Source organism: Cannabis sativa, chromosome 5 (assembly GCF_029168945.1).
Source record: "Cannabis sativa cultivar Pink pepper isolate KNU-18-1 chromosome 5, ASM2916894v1, whole genome shotgun sequence".
Lineage (NCBI taxonomy): Eukaryota > Viridiplantae > Streptophyta > Magnoliopsida > Rosales > Cannabaceae > Cannabis > Cannabis sativa.
The window spans coordinates 67,041,181-67,067,085 of NC_083605.1; the positions used below are offsets into that span (position 1 = coordinate 67,041,181).

Below are 25,905 nucleotides of genomic sequence, written 5' to 3' on the forward strand. Positions count from 1 at the left end.
ATCGTTTACCCTTGTTTCTATTAGCTAAAGATTTCAACCCCAATTTAGAACTTTTCTTTTGAACAGGGGAAGGAGTTGATGAAGAACGAGTTACAGCCATATTTATATATGGATTAAGAGAAAAAGAAGAAGGAAAACAGTTATGGGATTCGGTTAATGGGAGTTGAAAAAAAATTTGAAGAACAAAAAGAAGAGGGAAAATGGAGTTGGGATCGTGGAGGGGGAAGTGTTCAGCTATGGAGGTTAATATTTGATAAAAAAAAAACTGAAAAGAAATAGAAAATAAAAGAAAAAAGAAGAGAAAAATGAGGGAAATAATGTCTAGAGTGATTGATGTAATACATCAATCATTGACATTTCAAAAAGCAAGAATTGTGTTTGCATGTGGTAAATATGTAATAAATTTAAGATTGCTTTACCCGTGTGTATGTATTTATGTAATAAAGATTGCATTTTGTATTTTTGATGTAAAAATTTCTTTATATTTCCATAGAAAAATAAATATATAAATTATATATATATTATAAGATGTTTCTACATTAAAGACACTACTACAAAATTGGGCTTTAGAGGTAGTTTTTAAGGGCTTTTAGCGTCGGTTTCTACAATGCATCCCTTAAAGGCAGTACTACAAAAAATTGTTCCAGGTAACACTGTAGGGTTCATAACAACCGAAGCTATAGGGATCCTATGGCGTCGATTTTTTTCATAACAACCGACGTCATACCTATGACGTCAGTTGTTATTAAAAATCGACGCCATAGGGTCTTGGTATTTTTCAGCAGCATAATTATATATATTATTTTATTATTAATATAATTAAATTAAGTATAAATTATATATTATAAGCATAAATAAAAATTAAATTAAAAAGTTAAATAAATACACATTTACATTAATCTAAGTGTTTGTATATTAGCTATCTTTTTATTAATATTTTATATTTTACATTATGTGTTTGTATTTTTGCAGTATATATATTAGTATCATTTTTATAATTTTTTAAGTTATGTTTTGTATAATAATTAGTATATTAAATAATAAATAATGTGTAATACTTTAATTTTTATGTAATTTAATATTTTTATACATTTAAATTTTTCAAGACCAATAAAATGAAACAATAATTTAAGGACAAGAATAAATGAAAAAATTAGAGAAAGCTAAACTTTGCATGAAAATTTTAAAAACTTTGAACATTAATAACTTTTGATGCGATTGTTCGTTTGAGGCCATTTTTTCGCGTTCTACGCATCAACCATTTTGTCCAAAAAATGCTCTTTTGTATGCTAATATCATGTTATACACCCCTTTCACCTAATTTTTTGTATTTTATTTTGTTATTTTATTTAAAATAAACTAATAAAATTTTAATGTTATGTATTAGCATATTTTTTATTATGTATTTGTTAATTCTACTACAAGAAAATGTGCAATACTAATTTCTTTTTATATATCTCTTCTAATATTTAAATAAAATCATAGTAGCTAATTTATATAAAGATTGTGGTTTGGTATATTGGTAAAGACTTATCAATCTATTTCGGTATTTTGAAGAAATTTTTTTAATCTATTTTTTTCATATTCGTGTACGTTACAGTTATTCAAAATATTGTACAAAATTTTGAGAAATTTAAAATAATTACAATATAGAAAGCAGTGTTCAAATAATCTATATCATACGCGTATAAAATAAAATAGTCACGTATACAACACAATGTTTGAACCATATTTTTGATATGTTAAATTTTTTTAAATTTCTTAAAATTTTACAGAATGTCTAAATAACTATAACATATATGAATATGAGAAAATTATTAACTAAAAAATTATTTCGGATAACAAAATAGATAGAGATGAATCGATGCATTCTTTTTAAAGGGTTGCAATGTAAAATTTTACTATCTCATATAGAGAATTGTAAAAAAAAAGAAAAAAAAAACTTGTGCGTATACTCCTGTTAATGTAATTTAATTTCGAACTCATATTTTAATTTAAAATTTGATATAAATTTTTTTAAATCACTACAACGTTTGTCATTATTACTAGCTAATAATGCCCAAAGTCCTCACTAATAATTAATACCGGGGAGAGTCTGCTGTTATATATTTCCCTTTAGGTAGTTTAAGCTAAACGTAGTTATTTTGACACAACATGACACGGTGCTAAAAATTGACATGGCACGCCACGAGAAACACGAAAGGCACGAAACATAAACATGAATAGACTAGTCCAAAAGCACAATCACACGTTAAAAATATTATAATGTGATGGTATATAATAATAACAATTGTTTACTGAAATTTTTAAAAACTAAATATTTAGAAAAATAAAGTTAAAAAAAACGAAATAAAAGACAAAAAATACATGTATTTGTACGTAGTTTAGACGTTAATGATAATTTCTTCCCATATTGACATAACTTATAGAGATCTCTTTAAATTACATAATTTTCAAATATGTTTATCATTTATAGGTACCTATATAAAATCACTTCAGGGATTCAATTATGATCAAATGTGTTATGTCTAACTTCTTTTGGAAGTCTCTTCTAGAGTACCGTTTTTCAGCACGGTTATCATTTTTAAATCATCAATACTTTATAACATTAAGGTATCTTCATGAGTAGCTCTAGATTTAACAACTTTAGGGCAAATCAAATGAGCATTTACTAATAATTTCTATATTGTTCATTTACGCTTCAGGCGTTTTCAACTCAAACTCAACTTTGAATAATATTGATTTGCAGTTGGTATATATTAATTTTGAACTATATTGTTCTTATATACTTTGTCCAAGGATCATTTTTCAAAAATTATCATCGATCCCAACTGCCTCTCTTCTCCTGATCGAGAGAATTTTTAAAAATTGTGATATCTAATAATATTAATATACCTGTAGGGATTCCAATATATCACAATGAATCAATATTTATTTAAACTCATATATACTATATGACATTGAACTTCGGGTTCAATAAACTTCTGTTTCAAGTTCAATCCTTATGAACTTAATTCATTTCTAAGAATGAGTCATACGTGTATAATTAGAAATACATAAATTTACACATTTTGTAAATGCATGATCATATAATCTTATCACATCGATAAGAAACTATGCAATAAAACTCTAATAATGGCTCAAGATTGTTAAAGAAATATAATTTAAATATTTTTTATGTGCAAATATATGCACATTCTTCTTTTGAGCCTTATAAATTAACAATGAGAAGAATCTTCTGGTTCTTCATCAAAATTTAGTCAAATTCTTTGACAATTTATTGCATATGATTGATCATGTCAAAATAATTCAATTCATGAACTTCAGGTTCACTATAATTTGTATTTCAATGAAACTTTCAAAAGGTAATGTATATTCATTACAACATAACCATTACAAGTTTCATTTTTATACACACGAATAATATAATATATTATTCTCCAAAACATATACACTCTTCAAGAGTCACTATTATGTTTATCAAACTTCATATTTCTTCAGGAATCACTATCATCAATTCAAAGATGTGTATAATTTAAAAGATACATGACAACTTCATCATGTTATTGTAATGGTCAAACGGATATAACCATAATATATCATTCATTTTTCCTGGTATCTTTTTAACAAGTCTAATTTATTAATAGACTATTCATTAGTCTAATTATCATGACTTGATATATTATATATTTAAATGTACAACCAGTACATGTAATAAGTTATTTATTATTACTTTCATAACTAGATAAAAGTTATACATCTGGGTACATACAAATATATTTAAATACTCCAAGTAGCAATTGTATGTAAGACTTCTTCAGGAAGCTTTTCAAATAATCGTTTTGTGATTCTTTATCACTTTGATTATATTAGATCACTAACAAATATTAGTAAGTTATACATTCACTTCTGGGAATATGCAAACTGAATTAACTGCATATATACATATCTTATACCAACAATAGTTTGAAACTATTGATTTCAAGAAATAATAAAATATGTATATATTAATTTGCTTCTGGCATTATCAATATATGTAAAATCTATATTTTTTGAAATAGAATTTCATGTCTATTCATTCTCTTCAGGGAATGATATTTAAATATTCTAAATGTACAATAAATTTGTACAATTCACATTCTATTCAATAATCAAATATATTATCTTGATTATAAGTGTGTCCGTACTACAGGTACGCGACTACTATTATTCAATTCCACACATGATATATAGATTTTATGCACTTTGATTGTGTGTGGTATCTCATCTTTTGGTTGTTTCCACTTTCTTCTGGAAATATTTGAGTAGTAAATAATGTCATCGATTATTTAAAATCATTACATTCACTTCAGATAATAACGTTGAACAAGTAGAACATTATTATAAATTTCTTAAAAATTTATTACTTGTTCATCCATAAAAATATAAGAAATTATTTAGCAAAATCTTTTACGATATTTCAAAGAATATATAAATGCATTTTTTGCATAGTCTCCAAGATGTATGCAAAATTTAATCTTTAATATATGTCAGATTCAATAATTTCCAACATTGCAAGTAATAACAATGTATAACAACATGACTAATACGAACAATATTTAAATTAATTGACTTCAATTCGTATCATTCTCTGCAGGGAATGATGAACAATAAATACATGCCTCATGTATTAAAATAACATTAGTCATGCTCATTGTTATTCTTATACTTTGATGTTTCAATGCAATTTTCTTAACATTCTTTTTGGGTATTCAAAACTCACTATAAAATTGCATCAATAATAATCATTTTTTAATGATTCTTTAGTTCTATTCACATAAATACAATCATTTTTTTTCGACAAATATAAAACATTTACTTCAGGAAATGTTTGTCAAAATCTATATCAATATTAGATTACTTTTCATTGTCCTCAAAGAATACAAGAACATGCATATAAATATGCATTCATCTCTTTCATTATATATCTATCAACTATATAATGAATATTACATTTGCATAATCTTCAGGATATATGCAAGATTTTATTGAGGATGCATAATCATCAGGATATATGTAATATTTTATCGAGGATGCATAATCTTCAGGATATATGCAATATTTTATCGAGAATGCATAATCTTTAGGATATATGCAATATTTTATCGAGGATACATAATCTTCTGGATATATGTATAATTTATATAGATTTTCTCTATCATATCATAGGCACACATATATTGTAAATATTATAAATATATAATAAGAACATAATATATATATGTGAAATTAATAATAAACATATAAAAACATATACATACATATATAATATATAGATATATAGATAAAAAAAAAAAAAGGAAACAAAAGATTCTTGAAATTGTTTCAGTCAGATAAGTATATATATAAATATATATTTAGTATATCGTGACCTTTAAACAATTCAAGAACTTTAACAAAATACTTACATCGGGACTTAGGCAGAGACTCATGCTTGAAGCTTGGGCAGAGACTCCTGCTGATAACGTGTTATAAAATAATATAAAGTAGATGAGAAGAAAGAAGAAGAAGATGAAGAGAGAAAGAGAGAGTGAATGAGAATTTCTGAGTTGTTTATTCCAATGGGGTGAACCCCTATTTATACAAATACAAGAGTGAAATATTAAGAAACTAAGAAAAAAGGAAACTAAGAAAAAGGGAAACTAAGAAAAAGAGGAATGTTGATTACAATTAATGGTAATAAATAAAATATTTGGTATTCCACATAATTATTAATATTTATAACACATAACTTAATAAAAATGTTTTTTATTATAATTGATACCATTAGTTTTCTTTTTATTGCTCTTTTATTTCATTAAATAATTACTAAATTTATAAGTTTAATAAATTGACCTAAGCATCATATTTAAATATTTTAATTAAAATAATATATAATTAATTTTGTTTTTTTTTTTGCACAATCTAAAAACAAATAATATATCTCTTCATATACTAATTCATTTATTATTATTAAGATATATTTTCATAGAATAATTTTACTTTTACAAGCATCAAAACCATTGTGAAAATTGATTATTTTTAATTTATTCATTTATTTTTTTATATATATATATAATTTAAAAAAAGGATGAAAATTGATTATTGTGATTGTTTTAATAATTTTTAATCTACTAAAATATTTTAAAAATAAAAATAAAATATTTTCTCTTCATTTAAATTAAAAATTGTAAAATGATTAAGATGTTAAATTTTCAGAAATTAATATTTCTAATTGAGGTTACTATATATTTTAATTTATTTAAATAATAAACTATGAAAGTTAGAAAATTATTTTATTACTAATGTAAAGTCATTTTTTTTACAATTCTAATTGTTATAGCGAGATTTTTCTCACCTAGAAACTCGAGACCAGACTCCTGTTTAAAGGACACGTGTACTCAATTTCTCTAAGGACAGCTGAGATGTCAATGAAAGACTACTCGAGTTTAAACCTCGCCTGAGCTAAACTCAGTGAGATAATGCGAATATGACCAAGTCTAATTGCATCATCTCGAGGCTCGCACTAAGTGGGACCAAGGAACGGACTCAACTCGCATATACCACGATATATGCGAGTATCCTCTCAATCCTCCCGCGAAAACATAGAGATCGATTCTCTATAAAGCGAGTTGGTCCCTATAACCCAACAGCCTCGATAAACCAATATAGACTCGCATGTCTAGGTTCTATCAGCTCGTTATACGATGTCCGTAAGTGCGACTATACAAGAACGCAAACATCTTAGACTTAACCAAGTGTTATGTGTATTCTAAGCCCACGAGCTTACACAAGAATATGAACAGCCAACTCGCACATTGGAAGTCGCATACGTTGCTGTATTTAGTGAATAGAAACTGTCCTTCATTTATTAATGTTTACGTTTTTAGCTTAATTATTGTAAATCAATGTATGAACGGATTAGAAATGAATGCAATCCTTGTAAATAATCGGACACTTGCTTTGTATATAGAGGAGTGATCCCCCGTGAAAATGGACCTACGAAATCCTTGCAACAGTGGACTAAGCAGACCGTGATCTGACTGAACCACTATATCCCTTTGTCTTCTTTATATTTCCAGTTTTCATCAACCATTTACGATCCCAGTTCAAGTACTCGCCGTTCTAGGTTGAATACTCGCACTTGTTCTTCATATTATTATTATTATTATTATTATTATTATTATTATTATTATTATTATTATTATTATTATTATTATTATTATTATTATTATTATTATTATTATTATTATTATTGGTGTTGCGAAATTTGCTCGACAATATTTGGCGCCGTCTGTGGGAACCGAGAAATACTTTCTTGCTAATTTAGAAAAAGAATCATAATGGCTGGAAACCAAGCAAACGGGGGTCTTAACAACGAATCCATTAACATTGGAATGATGAACGTTCCACTGTCAGAAGGTAGAGTACCTCCCGTAGATGTCATCAACGGCGGAGTAGCTTCGCGCCCTGCAGGCCGAAGTGGATGGACCGAACAGGGCTCGACGTCCTCCTCGAGCACCCACTGCTCGCACGGAAAATCCTCAGGTAACTAACTCTAGACGGCGTAATAACCGTACTCGCAGGGAACGAAGGGCCAATCCAGAAGGACTCGACTTGAATGAACCAACATCGAGAGACCAATCCGCGAGATATCCCAATCAGGAGGCACAGACTGAGGAAGACCCTGAATGACGTAATCCTCGCAACAGGCTTGAGTCGCGAGACAACGACATAGAATTCGCCTCCTCATCCTCGCATGGTCGCACACCCAGCAGGTACACTAGATCAGGTTCGGTGGAAACACTACAAGGAGGACGATATCAAGTTCACATGGGTGATCTACGTGATCACCTTAACGCTGCCTTCAGGGCGCACTCCCAGACGCCTCGTGATTTCGAAGAGCCCCGTGATCCCCGAATGGGCGATCAAGGCATAAATAATCGCGTCAATCCGCCTTCCGCACCAGCTGCGACTATAGGGGTCAATATCCCAGCAAACATCACCGCGATGGTAACAACGCCTGCGGCAACACCAGTCACTGCTCCCTTAGCTGGGAATATCGACCAAGGTATGCTTGTAATGACCGCTCTAGTAATTTGGATTAGTAAGGGCAATTAGCACTAATTTTTATTATTTTATTATTATTTGTGAATTAATTTAATTGTGGATCCCAATATTTAGAAATAAATATTAGAGTTATAATTTCTCAATTCAGGAGATTTTATTAAACTCTAGGGGTATTATTTAGCTTATATGTGAAATATGCAAATTTTGTAATTTTTGCTCGGCGACAACGGAAAATGGGATGGATGGCTAGATTGATCACATGGGTAAGTTTAGAATCTTATTTCTTAGTGGAAAATATTTTAGAGGAAATAAATTATCGGGATTGAGCGGGGTTATGGATTTTGACCATTTTACCCCTAGCTTTAGAAATACCATAGTTTTAAGTGTAAGGGGCATTTTAGTCATTTCCTTGGTGAGGGTTAGGTGGCTGCCTTAGTATGTGACACCTAGCAATTTATTTCAGCAAAGAATTAAGTTTAGTCAAACTCATTTATCTCATTTGAAGAAAATAAGGAAATTAGACATTTCATGAACTCTCTCTTTCTCTCTTTCTTTCGGCTGGGACAATTAAGGGGCAAGAACCAATTTTCTTTTCCATTTTGCTGAGTTTTCAGCAAGGATTCAAGGGGGGAAATCAATCTAAGGTAAGCCCTAGACCATTGGTTATTTATTTTCAAGCTTTTAAGTTAGGTTGAAATGGTGTTTTTGAGTAATAGGGGCTGTTAGGTTTTCATATGCCTAGGGTTCGAATTTTAGGATCTTGTTGAGTTGATTATAAGTCCTAGCTGCTGGTTTTGATGATTGGTTTAAGTTTTGTGCAACTTTGAACATTGAGTTTAAAGCTTTGAGCTTTAATGGCATAAATTGATTTGGTGTATTTTTCTGTGAAACACTAGTTGGATTATGTTGTGATTACATTGGGTAGGTACTCTGGAAAGTTTGGTAACATTTGGTGGAAAATTGAGCAAAGGATGAAGTGTTTTGGGAATACTGGTGCAAACCGGCTAGCCGGTTTGCAATGCCACAAAAACCGGCTAGCCGGTTTTGGCAGGATTCCCGAACACTTTGTTATCTCAATTTTTGTCCATTTCAGTACCTCGGTTGGGTGTTTCCCCATTTCCAGAGTTAGAATAACCCGTTAAGAGCATAGCAGAACCTAGGGTTTTGGTTTTGGGTTTCCCGGGATTAGGGTTTTAATCATGTAACTTACCCGGTTTCAAAATGTGATTAGGGCATCCATCTAGCACGAGATTTCCGTTCAGGTCGGCCAGCACACTTGAATTCGGAAAACAGGTAAGAACTGTGTATAATGTGTGATGTGATTATCTGAATGTATGTATATGTGTTTGTATATACATGCTTATTTGTTGTGATTCATACACTACCAACACTTGTACGGTTGCGGTACAGAGTGCATTAGTAAGGTGTATGATGTTTGGAAGTACATCATGGTGTTACCAGCACTTGTACGGAAAGGTACAAGGTGTTTGTGGTACAACACTTGACGGTACTCAAGGTGCGGTCCATACCCTACCTACACTAGTACGATGGTATACTGAGTGCATGTGGTACATGGTACATGGTCGTATCCTAGTTAGAACGTTCATACTCATCTGTTAAGCTCTGTAAATAGGTGTATGGGCGCCTATTTACAGGTCGGAAATTATATGATATGTTATATGCATTTCTTACTGAGTCTGTCGACTCACAGTTCTGCTTCCATGTGTAGGTAAAGGAAAGGCGAAGGCTGAACAGTAGTGAACCTGAGCTCAGATGGGATTGTACATTTCAAGCAGCGCGACCTGGAGTGTTCGGTCTCGGGACATCTGGGAGTTGTATTTTGATAGTCACTGTGCAACCTGTAATTTGTGTATATTGAAATATTAACTTTAAAAAGTTTAAAAACGGGATCCCGGCACTTGTAAATATTTTGTTATATTACAAAGTTTAGTATTTAATGAAAAAGTTTTAATTTGACACATTTTTTGAGAAAATTTTTTGATTAGCAAAGATTGCACAATAATTGAAAAATCACTGTAGCGTGCCTTAGCATTAGGGCGTTACAATGCTTCTGCAAGCCTTAAAAATGCTTGAGCAGCAGAAAGCCCATATACAAGCTGCAAGGGACCTCTCTTTTCACTGTAGAAGTGCGACAAGCTCGACTCCCCAAGGGGTTCTGGTTATCCGAATCCCTAAAATACAAAGGTACCTCTAATCCCATAGACTATTTAGAAAAATTTAATACTGTTATGGAAGTGGATCAGGTACCTCAACTCGCAAAATGTCGCATTCTCGCGGCAACATTGGAAGAGAATGCCGACGATTGGTTCAGCCAATTGCCTGAGGCATCCATCTATCATCTCACGATGAAGTTCCCTACTCCCTCTGGAGTGGGATCTGTACGAGGAGTCCAGTCGAACTCGCGAGAATGCTATAACACAGTAGTTAAACTCGCAAAAAAGAAGTCAGTTAACGTCATTTATTTGTTAGAGGCACCACCTCCTCATCAGGAGGTATTCAGAATAGAAGAAGTGCCGCATAAAGACAAGCCAGACTTGGATTCTAGGATCCTCGACTACGCCGCAACCGCCCAAGCCGCGGGAAGACACTATTGAGGTACCTATTGATCCAGTAGATAATAATAAAGTTTTGAAAATTGGTTCTAAACTAACTTTTCAACAGCGAGAAAAGCTTGTCACTTTTCTCAAACAAAACCTGGATGTTTTCGCCTGGAAACATTCAGATATGGTCGGAATATCGCCTCATGTGTCATCGATTGAACATTGACCCCGAAGTGCGAGGTGTCCAGCAAAAGCGCCGCAAAACAGACCCCTCGAGGTACCAAGCGCTGAAGTAAGAAGTAGACCCCCGGCTTCATAAGGGAGTCGTTCTACCCAAACTAGTTAGTAAATCCCGTACTCGTGCCCAAGCCTAACGGCTCATGGCGCACATGTGTTGATTTCACTGATTTGAATAAAGCTTGTCCCAAAGATAGCTTCCCACTTCCTAGCATTGACCAACTTGTCGATGCAACTACAGGTCATGAGCTTCTCAGCTTCATGGATGCATACTCTGTTGGAAATATTTTACCAGGATCTAGATTTACTACCATGTATGTTTCATTAACATCCTAATATGAATTCTAAAATAATGAAATAAACAGATATAAAGTTTAGGAAACCTTACATTGGGTGCAGCGGAATATAATGACTCCTTCCATTCAGATCTCTAGCCCTTGATTCCTTTCTGTAGCAGAGCATCACCAAGATCTTAACCTAGATCTCTTTCTCTCCTTCCTTTGATGCTGATTCTTCTTCTTGTTGATTGGATTCTACATAATCTTCCACACTATCATTGAGATACAACTTGATGTGTGTGGGCACTCACTCATTCACTCAAGGTTCGAAATTGAAGAGGAAAAGAGAAGGGAAGTGGCGGCTATAGAGAAAGAATAGGAGGCTCAATTTTCATCTGACAAAGTTAAGTGTGAATGTGAGCCATCACTATCTATTTATAGGTAACCACCTAGGTTTAAGTTAGAATTATTTGGCATTAAAATAATGAAAAAATAAATGATAAAATCCATTAAGTGTGGCCGGCCATGGACTTTGGATATTGGGCCTCACTTATGCAATTTTGATGTTTTATCATTTCTGCATCTCATTTTCTCAAAAATGCCAATTTTCAAATTCAACCATTTAAATGCCAATTCTAATTATTTAATAACTAAAAATTAATTATTAAATAATATTGTCATTTAATATACTTATTAATTAGACATATAAAGTCTCTTAATTAACAAATAAAACCTAGAATCTCTTTTCTTCACAATTTTGCCCTTACTTAGTGAAAATTCATAAAGTAGACATAGTCTAACTTTAGAATTATAATTGATTAATCAAAACCAATTAACTGAGTCTTACAAGCAGTATGGTCTCAACTAGTATGGGGACCATGGGCCTATATAACCGAGCTTCCAATAAGCCGAACCGAATTTACCAAATAAATTCCCTAACTTATTAATTCCTTATTGAATCCACACTTAGAACTTGGAATTGCACTCTCAATCATATAGAACACTCTATACGTTCCACGATATAGATACACTATTAATTATCCATTGTTATAATCTTAATTTGATCAATGACCCTCTAATAGATGATCTACATTGAATAGGAACTAAATTACCGTTACACCTTCAATGTATTTTATCCTTAAAACACTTAGCTCCCTATAAATGATATTTCAGCGAAGTGAAATGAGATCTCAACCATTTATCTCTGTTTAGCCAAGCTCGAAGGATATCATCGTTGCACTTTTAAATTCCTATAGAAGTTATAGACTCCATATTTATGTTAGCGCTCTCACTCAATTATACTATCATGTTCCCAAAATGTACGTATCACCCTGACCAGAAAGTAGGCTTAACTAACAAATCAAAGAACATGTATAATACTCTTGAGATCGAACCTAACCATATCAGGATTAAGATCATTTGATCTAGGATCAACAGGTGATATTGAATTGAATAGATATTACGGTAAATTTTAATATATCTAATCAAAATTCAATATCGGTCCCTTCTGATGTATACTCCATACATCCGATACTGGTAAACTTTGCCAATGCCCTGGAAAGGACATACCACTTATCCAAGGTGTAAGAATACCTATCACTGATTATCATGTCAGTCTAAATTCAGTGAACTGACAAATCAGGGAATAATTTCGAACATATAATTAAGATTATATTCCACTATGCTGACAACACTATAATCATTAACAAATTCATATGTTCTGGACTTAAATAGAATTCATACATTATATGTATATAATCATGAAATAAATCATGTGAACCATGCAACATAAAATGTTATTTCTGATCTTTATTAGTAAGTAAATTTGATTATATTGAAATGAGTTTTATTTAGGGCACAAAACCCAACATACTCGGGATATAATCAAATCCTGATGTATGAACCAGATCAGGAACATACCTCATTCATTAGAGATTGAGACTTGTATTGTTACAAGGTAATGCCTTTTGATTTGATAAACGCAGGTGCGATGTATCAGAGGTTGGTGAATATGATGTTCGCAGATTTGATTGGAGACACTGTGGAAGTGTATGTTGACGATATGCTTGTAAAATCTCAACATGCAAAAGACCATATCAACCATTTACAAGCAATGTTCGAAATACTGCGACGATATAAAATGCGGCTAAACCCTCTTAAGTGTGTCTTTGGGGTCGGCTCAGGGAAATTCCTTGGGTTTATGGTGAATCAACGAGGAATTGAGGCAAACCCTACGAAGATTAAAGCATTAGTAGAGATGCGATCTCGACTAGACCAAAAGAAGTTCAAAGCCTGACAGGTAAAGTCGTTGCTCTAAATCGCTTCATATCACGATCCTCTGACAAATGCAAAGAGTTTTTTCAAATCCTAAAAGGCAACAAGAAGTTCCAATGGATCGAGAAATGCAAAGAAGCTTTTCAAGCACTAAAAATGCATTTGGGACAGCCCCCGATCTTGTCAAAACCAATGCCTGGAGAAGTTTGATCCATTTACCTAGCGGTGTCAGAATATGCGATTAGCTCGGTACTAATCCGCGAATTCTAAGGTCGGCAATACCCGGTGTACTATGTCAGTAAACGTTTATTAGATGCTGAGACTCGTTACCCTCAAATGGAAAAATTAGCATTTGCCCTGGTAATATCGTAAAGAAAATTGCAACCTTATTTTTAGGGTCATAGCATTGAGGTTTTAACGAACTACCCTTTGAGGCAAGTTTTAGCAAAGCCAGAAACATCGGGAAGGTTGTTGAAATGGTCAGTAGAACTAAGCCAGTTCGACATCAAGTACAAACCAAGATCTGCGATTAAGGGGCAGGCCTTGGCAGATTTCATTCTCGAGTTCCCAAGCACTGAGGTAGCACTCGTAGAAGAAAAAATTGATACTGATGTGCCAAATGGCGAGGGATGGACTTTATACATCGATGGAGCCTCTAATAGCGAAGGCTCCGGTGGCGGCATAATACTCATCAGTCCAAACAACTTTAAGGTACATGCTGCTTTACGATTTGAATTTTCTGCATCTAACAACAAAGCCGAGTATGAAGCTTTGATCGCAGGGTTAAAGCTCGCCCTTGAAATGAAGATCGAATACTTATAGGCTTTTAGCGACTCCCAAATTGTCGTATGCCAGGTAAACGGTGAATATCTGGCCAGAGGCAGACGTTTGGCTAAGTACCTCGCCATAGCATGCGAGTTGTTGCAGAAATTCAAGAAAGTGGTAGTCTCCTAAGTACCGCGTGCTCATAACTCACACGCAGATGCTTTGGCCCGCTTGGCATCAACAAGAGAAGCTGAATTGCTCAATGTCATTCCTATCGATGTGCTAATCCACCCGACGGTGAGTCGAGATAAAGTGATGGAGATAGATGTTGTCAGAGGAGTTACTTGGATGACTCCGATAGTGAATTACTTAGAAAAGGAGGTCTTGCCCGATGACAAAACAGAAGCGAGAAAACTGTGACATCGAGCTACCCAATATATCATCTACGATGGAAGACTATATCGCAAAAACTTCAGCCAGCCGCTACTCAAATGTAGTGACGGGGAAGAATGTGATTATATACTCCGCGAGGTACATGGTGGTATCTGCGAAAATCATACTGGCGGTAATTCTCTTGCCTTAAAAATCATGCGGCAAGGGTATTACTGGTTGACACTGCTACAAGACACCTTCAACTTCGCAAAGAAATGCGACAAGTGTCAGCGAATAGCCACGTATGTTAACCAACCTCCGAGTCACTTGCACTCTATCACGAGCCCTTGGCCCTTTGTGGTTTGGGGCATCGACCTGATAGGGGAGTTACCAAAAGGAAAAGGCGGAGTCAAATACGCCGTAGTCGCGGTTGACTACTTTACCAATTGTGCCGAAGCAAAGGCACTATTAACTATCACAGCAACCATGCACGACTATAATTCCATAATGTTATAGTGAGATTTCTCTCACCTAGAAACTCGAGACTAGATTCCTCCTTAAAAGGACACGTGTATTCAGATTCCCAATGAAAGCTGAAATGTCCGTGAGAGACTTCTCGAAGTTTAGACCTCGCCCAGGATAGAACCAGCGAGATATTGCGGGTGCGACCTAAGTCGCACCGCATAACCATAATCCTCATCATGCAGGGTAGACCCAACTCGCATATGTCAGAACATGTGCGAGTGTCCCCCTCTATACCTCCGCGACGAGTATGGAGACCGATGCTCTATGAGGCAGATTTGGTCCCAGCGGCCCAACAGCCCTAACGGACCAATATAAGTTCGCATGTCCAGAAGTTACCAGCTTCAACATGCGACGTCTACAACAGGCGATTACTTAAGGACGCAGACGTTCCAAACGTATGTGCGATCCTACGAGCTCAACAGACGGAACATGAACGGTCAACTCGCAGATGCGAAGGACGCATACGTTGATGGGTTCAGTAACTGTCATATATTTATTAATGTTAACGTTGTCTGAGTTTAATCATGACAATTTAATGTGTAAATAATGGATTAACAATAAATGTGATCCTCATGTAACCGATTGGGCACCTGCTTTGTATATAAAGGGGTGATCCACCGTGAAAATGCACCTACGAATCCCTTGCTACAGTGGACTAAGCAGAACGAAATCTGACTGAACCACTATAATTCACCGTCTCATCTATTTTTCCAGCTTTGTTGTTTACTCTCGCATTCCTAATTCGAGTACTCGCCATTCTAGGTCGAATACTCGCATTTGTCATCTCTCAAATAATTCTCTCTTTTTCCAGTTAAATTGTACTTTTTGGTGTTGCGAAATATCAGTAACAACATTTGGCGCCGTCTGTGGGAATTCGACTGTAAGATTCTATTCACATTCAAAGAACATCACTCAACATGGCTGGAAATCACGCTAACGGAGCTAACAACGAATCCATCAACATTGGATCGATGAGCGTACCATTGCCTGGAACCGGAGTGCCACCTGTAGACGTCATCAACGGCGGGGTAGGGAGGAGCAATATCAGACCACTCAACCTATTTCCAGAGACGACTGGTCCTCAGGTCGGAGGCACGTCCACACCACCAGCAACCATGCACTTTCCCCCTGTCACCCCGGCGGTCGTGTCCGAAGGAGTGGTCCAGCTCACGACTGATCAATACGCTGCAATCCAGGATCAGTTGCGAGCACTACAAGCCGAGGTGGATGGACAGAGCCGAGCTCGACGCCCTCCTCGGGTCCCTGCCGTTCGTAACGAAAATCCTCAGGTAACGGTTTCTAGACGTCAAACTAACCATGCACGCAGGGAACGACGAACTGATCCTGAAGTCTTGGACTTGAATCACCCAACGTCAAGAGACCAATACGCAAGGTTACCTAACCAGAGCGCACAAACCGACGAGGATCCTGAGCGCCGCAATCCTCGCAGTCGTCACCCTCGGGATAACGACGCAGAGTCAGCCTCTTCCTCCTCGCATGACCGTACTCCAAGCCGGTATACGAGGTCTGGCTCTGTGCAGACACAGCAAGGAGGACGCTACCGTGTACACCGAGGTGATCTGCGTGATCATCTCAATGCAGTCTTTAGGGCGCGCTCCCGCGGTCCGCATAACACGGAGACGCTCCATGATCCCCATACGGGCGATCAGGGTGTCAACACAGTTAACAACCCGCCCATCGCGCCGACCGCGACCACTGGGATTAATATCCCTTCGAACCTTGCCGCAGTGGCTGCGAGACCTACTGTTGTAGCAACTCCGCCTCCTGCGACAGGAGGAATCGACCAAAGTATGCTTCTACAAGCTTTGAAGATGCTCGAGCAGCAGCGTAAGCCCATTTACAAGCTGCACGGCACCTCGCCCTTCACCGCAGAAGTGCGACAGGCCCAACTTCCAAAGGGATTCCGTTTATCCGAATCCCTCAAATACAAAGGTACTTCTAACCCTTTAGACTACCTAGAAAAATTTAACACCATAATGGAAGTGGACCAGGTGCCGCAACTCGCGAAGTGTCGCATTCTCGCGGCCACACTCGAGGAGAATGCCCGTGATTGGTTCACCCAATTACCAGAGGCATCAATATCGACATGGGAGAACTTCGTCGATCTGTTTCTCACACATTTCCAGGCCACAATGACGTATAGGCCACCCTATACGACTTTGGCGAACATCAAGCAAGAACCTGGTGAGTCTTTGCAGAATTATTTCAAGCGTTTTAACGCTGAAGTAACAAAAGTTGAGAAGGCCCCCGAGTCTTCGCTTGTGTGTATGTTAATAACAGGTGTCTTGCCAAGAACCGACTTTTGGAAAGAGTTACAGGCCCGCAGGCCAGAATCCTTGGTAGAATTCTTCGCCATGGCCGAACCTCATAAGAGGATCGAGAACTCCTTGGCGGAATTGGAGAAGGGCAAGAACAAGCGGCGATCACCCATACCGCGGTCGCGGTCCCGCAGTCCGCGAGGAAAGAATTCCAGGGGCCGAAGCCCCAGGAGACGCAGCCCACGCAAACCGCGAAGCCCGAAGTTGGCCAAGTCGCCTCCAAAAAAGGAGTCCTCACCCAAAAGAAAAGGAGGACCTCGCTTTGTCAATTACACCGAACTTGCCGTACCTCGAGACCACATCTATGCGGTTGAGGAAAGGAATGGCATCTTCAAGAAGCCACCCCCCATCAGGGGAAATCGCGATCGAAGAGACCCCAAAAAGTTCTGTAAGTACCACAAGGATATCGGCCACACTACCCTTGAGTGTTGGGTCTTGCAGGACGAAATTGAAGAACTGATCAGAAGGGGAAAATTCGATAAGTATAAAAGGAGCGAGGAAAGTCACCCCCGAGCGGATGACAAGGAAGAAAACCAGAATGCGAGTGGCTCTAGAGCACCTCGCAATATCTTGACTATAATCGGAGGGCCACACATCGCAGGCGACTCTCGCAAATCACAGGAACGATATGCCAGAGAAGCCAGAGAGAAGCCGCTTACCAATGTGAACAATCTTGGTGAACGGCCAGAGAAGCTCTTCAAAAGAGAATGCGAGGACATTGTCTTTATGGAGAGCGATGCGAGATGGGTCCACCACCCGCATTCTGACGCACTTGTGATAGTCGCCAATATAGGTGGAGACAATGTCCATCGCATATTGGTCGACAATGGAAGTTCAGTGAACTTATTGAACTTCCAAGCCTTCAAGCAAATGGGGCTACAAGAAAAAGATTTGCGGCCAATGACATCGAGCATCTACGGTTTCACGGGAGATGTCATAGCCATCAAAGGGATGATCAAACTCCCAATCACTTTGGGAACTGCCCCAATAACTGCCAAGTCGATGGCCGACTTCGCAGTAATTGATCAATACTCAGCATATAACGCCGTAATTGGACGGCCAATTCTGAAGGAGATGAAGATCGTGACTTCGATCTATCATCTAACCATGAAGTTCCCTACTCCCTCTGGAGTAGGGTCAGTGAGGGGAGTCCAATCTGACTCTCGAGAATGTTACAATGCGGCTGTCAAGCTCGCAGAAAAAAGGACGGTGAATGTTATCCACCTTTTGGACGCACCACCACCTCGCCAGGAAATCCTCAGGATCGAGGAGGTACCGCACATAGACGAACCGGATTTGGATCCGAGAATCCTTGATCACACCGCCGCAGCCCAAGCCGCGGAAGATACAATTGAGGTACCTATAGATCCTGTAGATAATAACAAGGTTTTAAAAATTGGTTCTAGATTAAACATACAGTTGCGAGAACAATTAACAACCTTTTTGAAACAAAATCTTGATATTTTTGCCTGGAAACATTCAGATATGGTCGGGATATCTCCGCAGGTCATGTGTCATTGCTTGAACATTGACCCCGAAGTGCGAGGTGTCCGACAAAAGCGCCGCAAAATGGACCCCGCGAGGTACCAAGCGCTGAAAGAAGAAGTTGACCGCCTCCTTGCCTGCGGCTTTATACGGGAGTCATTTTACCCCGACTGGTTAGCCAATCCGGTACTCGTGCCAAAGCCCAACGGCTCATGGCGTACATGCGTCGACTTTACAGATTTGAACAAAGCCTGTCCCAAAGACAGCTTTCCTCTTCCTAGCATCAACCAGCTTGTCGATGCCACTGCAGGCCACGCACTTTTAAGCTTCATGGATGCATACTCGGGATACAATCAAATCCCGATGTACGAACCAGACCAAGAACATACCTCGTTCATTACTGATCGAGGATTATACTGTTACAAGGTCATGCCTTTTGGTTTAATAAACGCAGGTGCAACCTATCAAAGGCTAGTGAATATGATGTTCGCAGATTTGATTGGAAAGACGATGGAGGTATATGTTGACGATATGCTCGTAAAGTCGCAACGTGCGGAGGATCATATCACGCACTTGCGGGCCATGTTCGACATATTGCGACGATATAAGATGCGTCTAAACCCCTTGAAGTGCGTTTTTGGGGTGGGTTCCGGAAAATTCCTCGGTTTTATGGTGAATCAGCGAGGAATAGAGGCCAATCTTGCGAAGATTAGAGCATTGGTAGAAATGCCGTCTCCGACTAAGCCAAAGGAGGTTCAAAGCCTCACAGGTAAAGTCGCGGCCTTAAACCGCTTCATATCCAGATCCTCTGACAAGTGTAAAGAGTTTTTTCAGATCCTGAAGGGTAACAAGAGGTTTCATTGGGACGAGAAATGCGAGAAGGCTTTTCAAGCGTTAAAAACGCATCTGGGGCAACCTCCAATTCTTTCAAAACCGTTGCCCGGAGAGGTCTTGTCTATTTATTTAGCAGTCTCCGAGTATGCGATCAGTTCAGTACTTGTTCGCGAGGACCAAGGACGTCAGCACCCGGTGTACTACGTCAGTAAGCGGTTATTGGACGCCGAGACGCGTTACCCCCAGATGGAGAAACTAGCTTTTGCCTTGATAATATCCACAAGAAAATTGCGACCTTATTTCCAGGCTCACAGCGTTGAAGTTTTGACAAACTTCCCCTTAAGGCAGATTCTGGCAAAGCCAGAGGCATCGGGGAGATTGTTAAAGTGGGCCATGGAGTTGAGTCAGTTCGACATCAAGTATAAACCAAGAACCGCGATCAAGGGGCAAGCCCTAGCAGATTTTATACTTGAGTTCCCGAGCACAGATGTAGCGGTTGTAGAGGGTGGAAATGATATCGCCGTGATAGACAAAGAGGTATGGACATTGTATGTCGATGGGGCCTCAAATAATGAAGGTTCTGGCAGTGGGATATTGTTAATCAGTCCCAATAATTTCAAGGTACACGCTGCTCTACGTTTCGAATTCTCTGCATCTAACAATGAAGCCGAGTATGAGGCTTTAATCGCAGGTCTGAAATTGGCTCTCGAGATGAAAGTCGAATACCTACAAGCATTTAGCGACTCTCAAATAGTGGTATGTCAAGTAAGTGGAGAATACCTAGCGAGAGGCGGAAGATTGGTTAAATACTTAGCCATCGTTCGCGAAATCATGCAGAAGTTCAAACATGTAGTTGTATCTCGAGTACCGCGTACTCAAAATGCCCATGCAGACGCCTTGGCCCGACTGGCCTCCACTAGAGAAGCCGAATTACTCGATGTAATTCCGGTAGACGTATTGTCTCATCCAACCATAGATCGAGAAACAATCATGGAGATCGATGACGTTCAGGAGATTACCTGGATGGCCCCTATCCTCGCATACCTCGACAAGGGGCTCTTACCTAATGATAAAGTAGAAGCAAGGAAATTGCGACAACGAGCAGCCCGCTATGTGATATATGACCAGAGCCTGTATCGCAGAAGTTTTAGTCAACCACTTCTCAAATGTATCAGTGGAGAAGACTGCGGTTATATACTGCGTGAAGTACATGAGGGAATTTGTGGCAATCATACTGGAGGTAATTCCCTTGCCCTAAAAATTATGCGACAAGGGTATTACTGGCCAACATTGCGACAAGATGCCCTCGCATTTGCAAAAAGATGTGATAGATGCCAGCGAATAGCCACTTACACACACCAGCCCCCAAGTAACCTCCATTTTATCACGAGTCCCTGGCCCTTTGCAATATGGGGAATTGATTTAATTGGCGAGTTACCCAAGGGAAAAGGAGGAGTCAAATATGCTGTAGTCGCGGTTGACTATTTCACAAAGTGGGCTGAAGCAAAAGCACTCGCGACCATCACAGCAACGAAGTTACGCGAGTTCGTCTACACTTCCATCATCTGTCGCTTTGGCATTCCGCACAAGCTCATTTCAGATAATGGGAAACAGTTTGACTGTAAAGAGATGCGACAGCTATGCGATGATTTAGGAATTAAAAAAAGCCTTTTCTGCAGTCGCTTACCCGCAGAGCAATGGGCAGACTGAAGCAGTCAACAAAATAATTAAACACACCATAAAAGGAAAATTAGAAGACCGCAAAGGGGCATGGCCAGATGAATTACCGCAAGTCCTATGGTCTTACAATACAACCCCTCGATCTACAACTGGCGAAACACCCTTCTCACTTTCTTATGGGTGCGAAGCCATGTTACCAGTAGAAGTTGGGGCGGGATCCTTGCGCAGAGATGCTTCCGATATCTCGCAGAACAGCGAGAATCAGTTGTTTTGCCTTGACCTTTTAGAAGAAAAGCGTGATAAAGCGCAACTGCAAAACGCGGCTTATCAACAACGAACAGCAAGGTACTTTAACTCGAAAGTAAAGATAAAACCTCTGCGAGTAGGAGATTTGGTCCTTAGAAAAGTAATGCCAAATACCAAAGTTCCAGCCCACGGGGTCTTTGGAGACAATTGGGAAGGACCATACAAAATCGCAGATCAAATTGGTGATGCCACTTATCGACTCGCAACACTCGATGGAACCGCGATTCCACGAGCATGGAATAGCGAGAGCTTGAAATTTTATTATCAGTAATATTCGCGTTATTCAGTTATGATAATTCGAGTACTTATACTTAGATATTTTTTGTTCAAAATACTTCCTAAGTATAGGGGCATAGTACCCGCATGTATTACTGATTGCTTGAATAAAATCACTTATTAAGTTTTTCGAGTAATTTAATTTACCGAGTTACACCAAGCTGTAATTAAAAGTCGCATATATATAATTGCATTCACACCAAGCTGTGATCAAAGTTAAATATAATTGCGTTCACACCAAGCTGTGATCAAAGTTAAATATATATATAAAATCGCAAGTACCCGTGTACTGCGTAAATATAAAACGTAAGCTATCCCCGCGAGGATAGAAAGATGTCCAAAAGTAAGATAAAATTCTCCGAGTACAGAAGTGCGAGTACCCGAGTACCGCATATATAAAAAAAAAAGAGTAAGAGTGAAAATTAAACAACAACATAAGATAGCAAATAATCAAACGCCTGGAACGATGGGAGTAGTCTCATCAGGAGCAGCCTCGTCCGCGATCTTGCTCACGACTTCATTCTCGACCTCTTCAGCCTGTACTCCCTCGGTTTCATCAAGAAGGTTACCCTGAGTCTGAGTAGGAGACATCGCGCGAAAAGCTTCAGCCATTTCCGCAGCCTCAGCTCCAAGCAGCGAGAAGTCGAAGTCAGGGACCTTGGAAAGAGTAGTGTAAATATAGTCAGACACAGCCTGATCGTACTGTTTCTTCCCACTCTCTTTTTCAGCCTCCAAGTCGCGAGCCATCTCAGCGTTAGTGTCCTGCGACTTCTTAAGCTCGAGCTCCACCTGTTCTTTGGCCCTGTTGACTTCCTCGAGCTCCTTCTCCTTGGCCTTGTTAAGCTCCTCCATCCTCGCCACCTCCTGCTTCAGCTTCTTTATGCTCTCTTGAAAATGGACGTTCTGCCTCTTCAGCGAGTCAGTTTCCTTTGAAGGAGTAGCCGCGGCTTTCATAAACAAAGCCATGGATTGCACGGCCAGTTCAGTAGATCGAGAAGCAAGATCCTCGTATGGAATCTCAGCCAGTAATTTTTCCTGCATGGCCAGAAAATCGCGAGCACGAACAGGAGAGTCGATGACGACTTTCTTCCCTTTGTCCTGAGTAGTCTTAGCCAACTTCTTGGAGGAATCTGCAGCAAGCGAAGTCATCACATCGCTCTTCCTCTTCTGGGCAACGACCGGCGAAGTCGCTGGTGTTCCACCCTTTTGCTTGATCTTCAGGACAGGGGCAGACTTCAAGAAAGTCATGTCTACAACACAAGGAACAGATAAGTAAAAATCACAATCCTATCCATCAATTTATAGCAAAAGGGCGAGTTACCTGAAGTTTGTCGAGGAGTTTGTTTAGAAAGACGTTTATCTATCCGCTCCTGCTGTTTCTCAGAAGGTTCTTTATATACTGGCTCCCGTTGAAGACTCGCGTTCTCAGGGATCAGTTTATGTTCTCGCAATTTGGCAGTCGTACACAGCAATCGCCAGTCGCGATCTTGTACCGGAAGACTCCCAAGAATTTCGGCTACCCCCTTCTTATTCGCGTCAAGCGTTGGTCGAGCTGGTCTATCTGCGATGACAACAAAGAAGAACGAGTTAGCAAAAGATCTCGAAAAGCAAAGTAACAAGTTTTATCTAAGTCAACAAAAATGCGACATACTGGGTCTGCGATTAAAGTCAGTCCTGATCCCAGGAACCTTAAAAATATAAAACCATTTCGACTTCCAATCGCCCATGTTCGAGACCATCCCCTCAATACCGTTTATTTCAGAAGTCGCCCATTTACTAAAGCAAAAGAAGCCATTATGAAGACCCACGCTCTTTATGTCATAGAAGTAACTAAACTCCTCTACTGACGGAGCCCTATGGGCGTACTCCATGTACATCGCATAGAATGCTAGAACAGTGCGATAACTGTTGGGTGTTAGCTGAAAAGGCGATACGTCATAACGTCTGAGAATCGCTGCAACGAAAGGATGAAACGGGACCGATACACCACATCGAAGAATGGGTATTGAGATGACCACGTCCTCTGTAGGGATGATCGCAGGGTTGGTGAACGGAAGATGCGCTCTCTGGGAAGGTTTGGGACTTTGAAAAGCGAGTCGCAACAAATTCAACCTCACAAAGGTAGTGAAGTCAGATTTGACGACTCTCGAGACTAGGTCTTCGCATGAGAAAGGTTCGTTCAATTGGGAGTCATCAACTGAGTCCGTCCCACTCCCTTCCGCTTCCTCTTCTTCCTCACCTGACTCGCGGACTGGAGTAGTCCATTCCTCCTCCACCTCCTCGACCTCGATGTCGGGAGCATGTCTCGTATGGATGAGGTAGTCGCGTGCTGACACTGTGGATTCGCTATCCCGGATATCGATTGTCCCAGGTTCAGCGAGCTCCTGTACCATCCTCTCGATGTCTACGGAGGACATCGGACCTAGCTCTATCTCCGCAGCCTCCATTTCGGAGATGTCCGTAGGGAGAAAACTGTCTCTCTCTTGTGACGACTCCCCGTCAAAAGCGCGACCTCCTGAGCCGAGCTGCTGGCTGTCCGATAGATCGCTCATCTGAAAGATAGAAGATCTTTTCAGCGTGATGAATGTGTGAAAAAATAAAGATAAGTGATCTCACCCGCAGTAAACTATAAAAGTCGCATTCAGCAAGAAAGTCAGACTCTGTGCGAAAACTGACCCTTCTATCGATATGCGAGAAGAAATGTAACTATCTTTGGGCGAGTAATTCACGCATCCTCGGTTGTGCGGTATACCTCCAGAAACGGCTGGGCGTTTCCCAGTGACTCAAGAAGTATGCATTTTCGAGCATAACCCTGAAGTTACTGGGAGACACCCACCGTTTCGAGACAACCCACCAACCAAAGAGTACGATCATTCGAAGCATTAACGCACGTCAACAAATGGCTGGGCGTATCACAGTATCTCAAGGGACATATAATCGCGTATATGGCCATTAGAATACTGTGACACACCCACCATTTGAAATGGCAATTAATACTCTTACCACTCAGCCCGCGACACGAAAAGATCCTAAAAGGTCTAATTAACAGTTAAACAGAAATAAGTCTTGGAAATATGCGAGTATTTAAGTTGATCAACTGAATGCCCGCGAGCATTCAAAATTGTTCATCCGAATGTCCGCGAGCATTCGAGACGTGAGTCAGTGCATATGAATTGTATGCGATTATGTCAGTTTACAGGTCCTACACTATGAATGTTGCCCAGTTTCATTGACCCAGAACACATAAATACCCACTAGCATACCCTCCTAAAAGAATTTTCCATAAACACCCAAAACCAGAAAGAAAGCACATTTTCCCCAAAAAACAGAAAACGAAAATGCAGGGATTTAGAAGCTAACCTTTAGTTTCGATTCCTGCGGTTGTTCTCGATCACTTCTGAGAATGAAAATGCTGTGGAAAATGGCGGAAAAGTTGGAATGAATTTCTTTTTTCTGGGGTGTATATACTGGGGAGAAGTTAAGAGAAAGGAGGGAAAAATGGGATATTTGATTCGTATCAAAACGTTTAAATACCCACATCCCTTATTAATTGGGATCGTGACACGTGGCGGTCGGAATGCCTAAGGTCGCCCAATCTAACGGCCAGTTATGGCCACGCCTACACGAAAACCGAAGGGTTTTTGTGACGTGGCATCCTAGAGATAATGAAAATTAATCATTACAGCCGTCATTTTTCGAAACCCTCGATGGGACAACCAAAAGGTCACCTCCTCGTGACAACCTTTCACCTGTCTCTCGAGCAATAGTTTCCCTCAGTGACCGCACTAGTCACATCGCGAAACTAGGGGCATGTGTTATAGTGAGATTTCTCTCACCTAGAAACTCGAGACTAGATTCCTCCTTAAAAGGACACGTGTATTCAGA

At 38.8% G+C, this 25,905-nt stretch overlaps 1 protein-coding gene across 1 annotated transcript; it reads right to left on the bottom strand.

The window, feature by feature from the left end:
• Positions 1 to 22,470: 22,470 nt before the first annotated feature.
• On the bottom strand, positions 22,471 to 23,627 carry LOC133038453 (uncharacterized). The gene is made up of 2 exons (XM_061116615.1): positions 23,342 to 23,627; positions 22,471 to 23,270 (listed from the first exon to the last, which is right to left on the bottom strand). The coding sequence occupies exon 2, from the start codon at positions 23,266 to 23,268 to the stop codon at positions 22,471 to 22,473; it is 798 nt and encodes a 265-aa protein (XP_060972598.1). The 5' UTR covers positions 23,269 to 23,270; positions 23,342 to 23,627.
• Between the last annotated feature and the right edge of the window lie 2,278 nt (positions 23,628 to 25,905).

Coding starts and splice junctions, on each gene's coding strand:
- LOC133038453 (XM_061116615.1), bottom strand. CDS start 23,268: ATGACTTTCTTGAAGTCTGCCCCTGTCCTGAAGATCAAGCAAAAGGGT.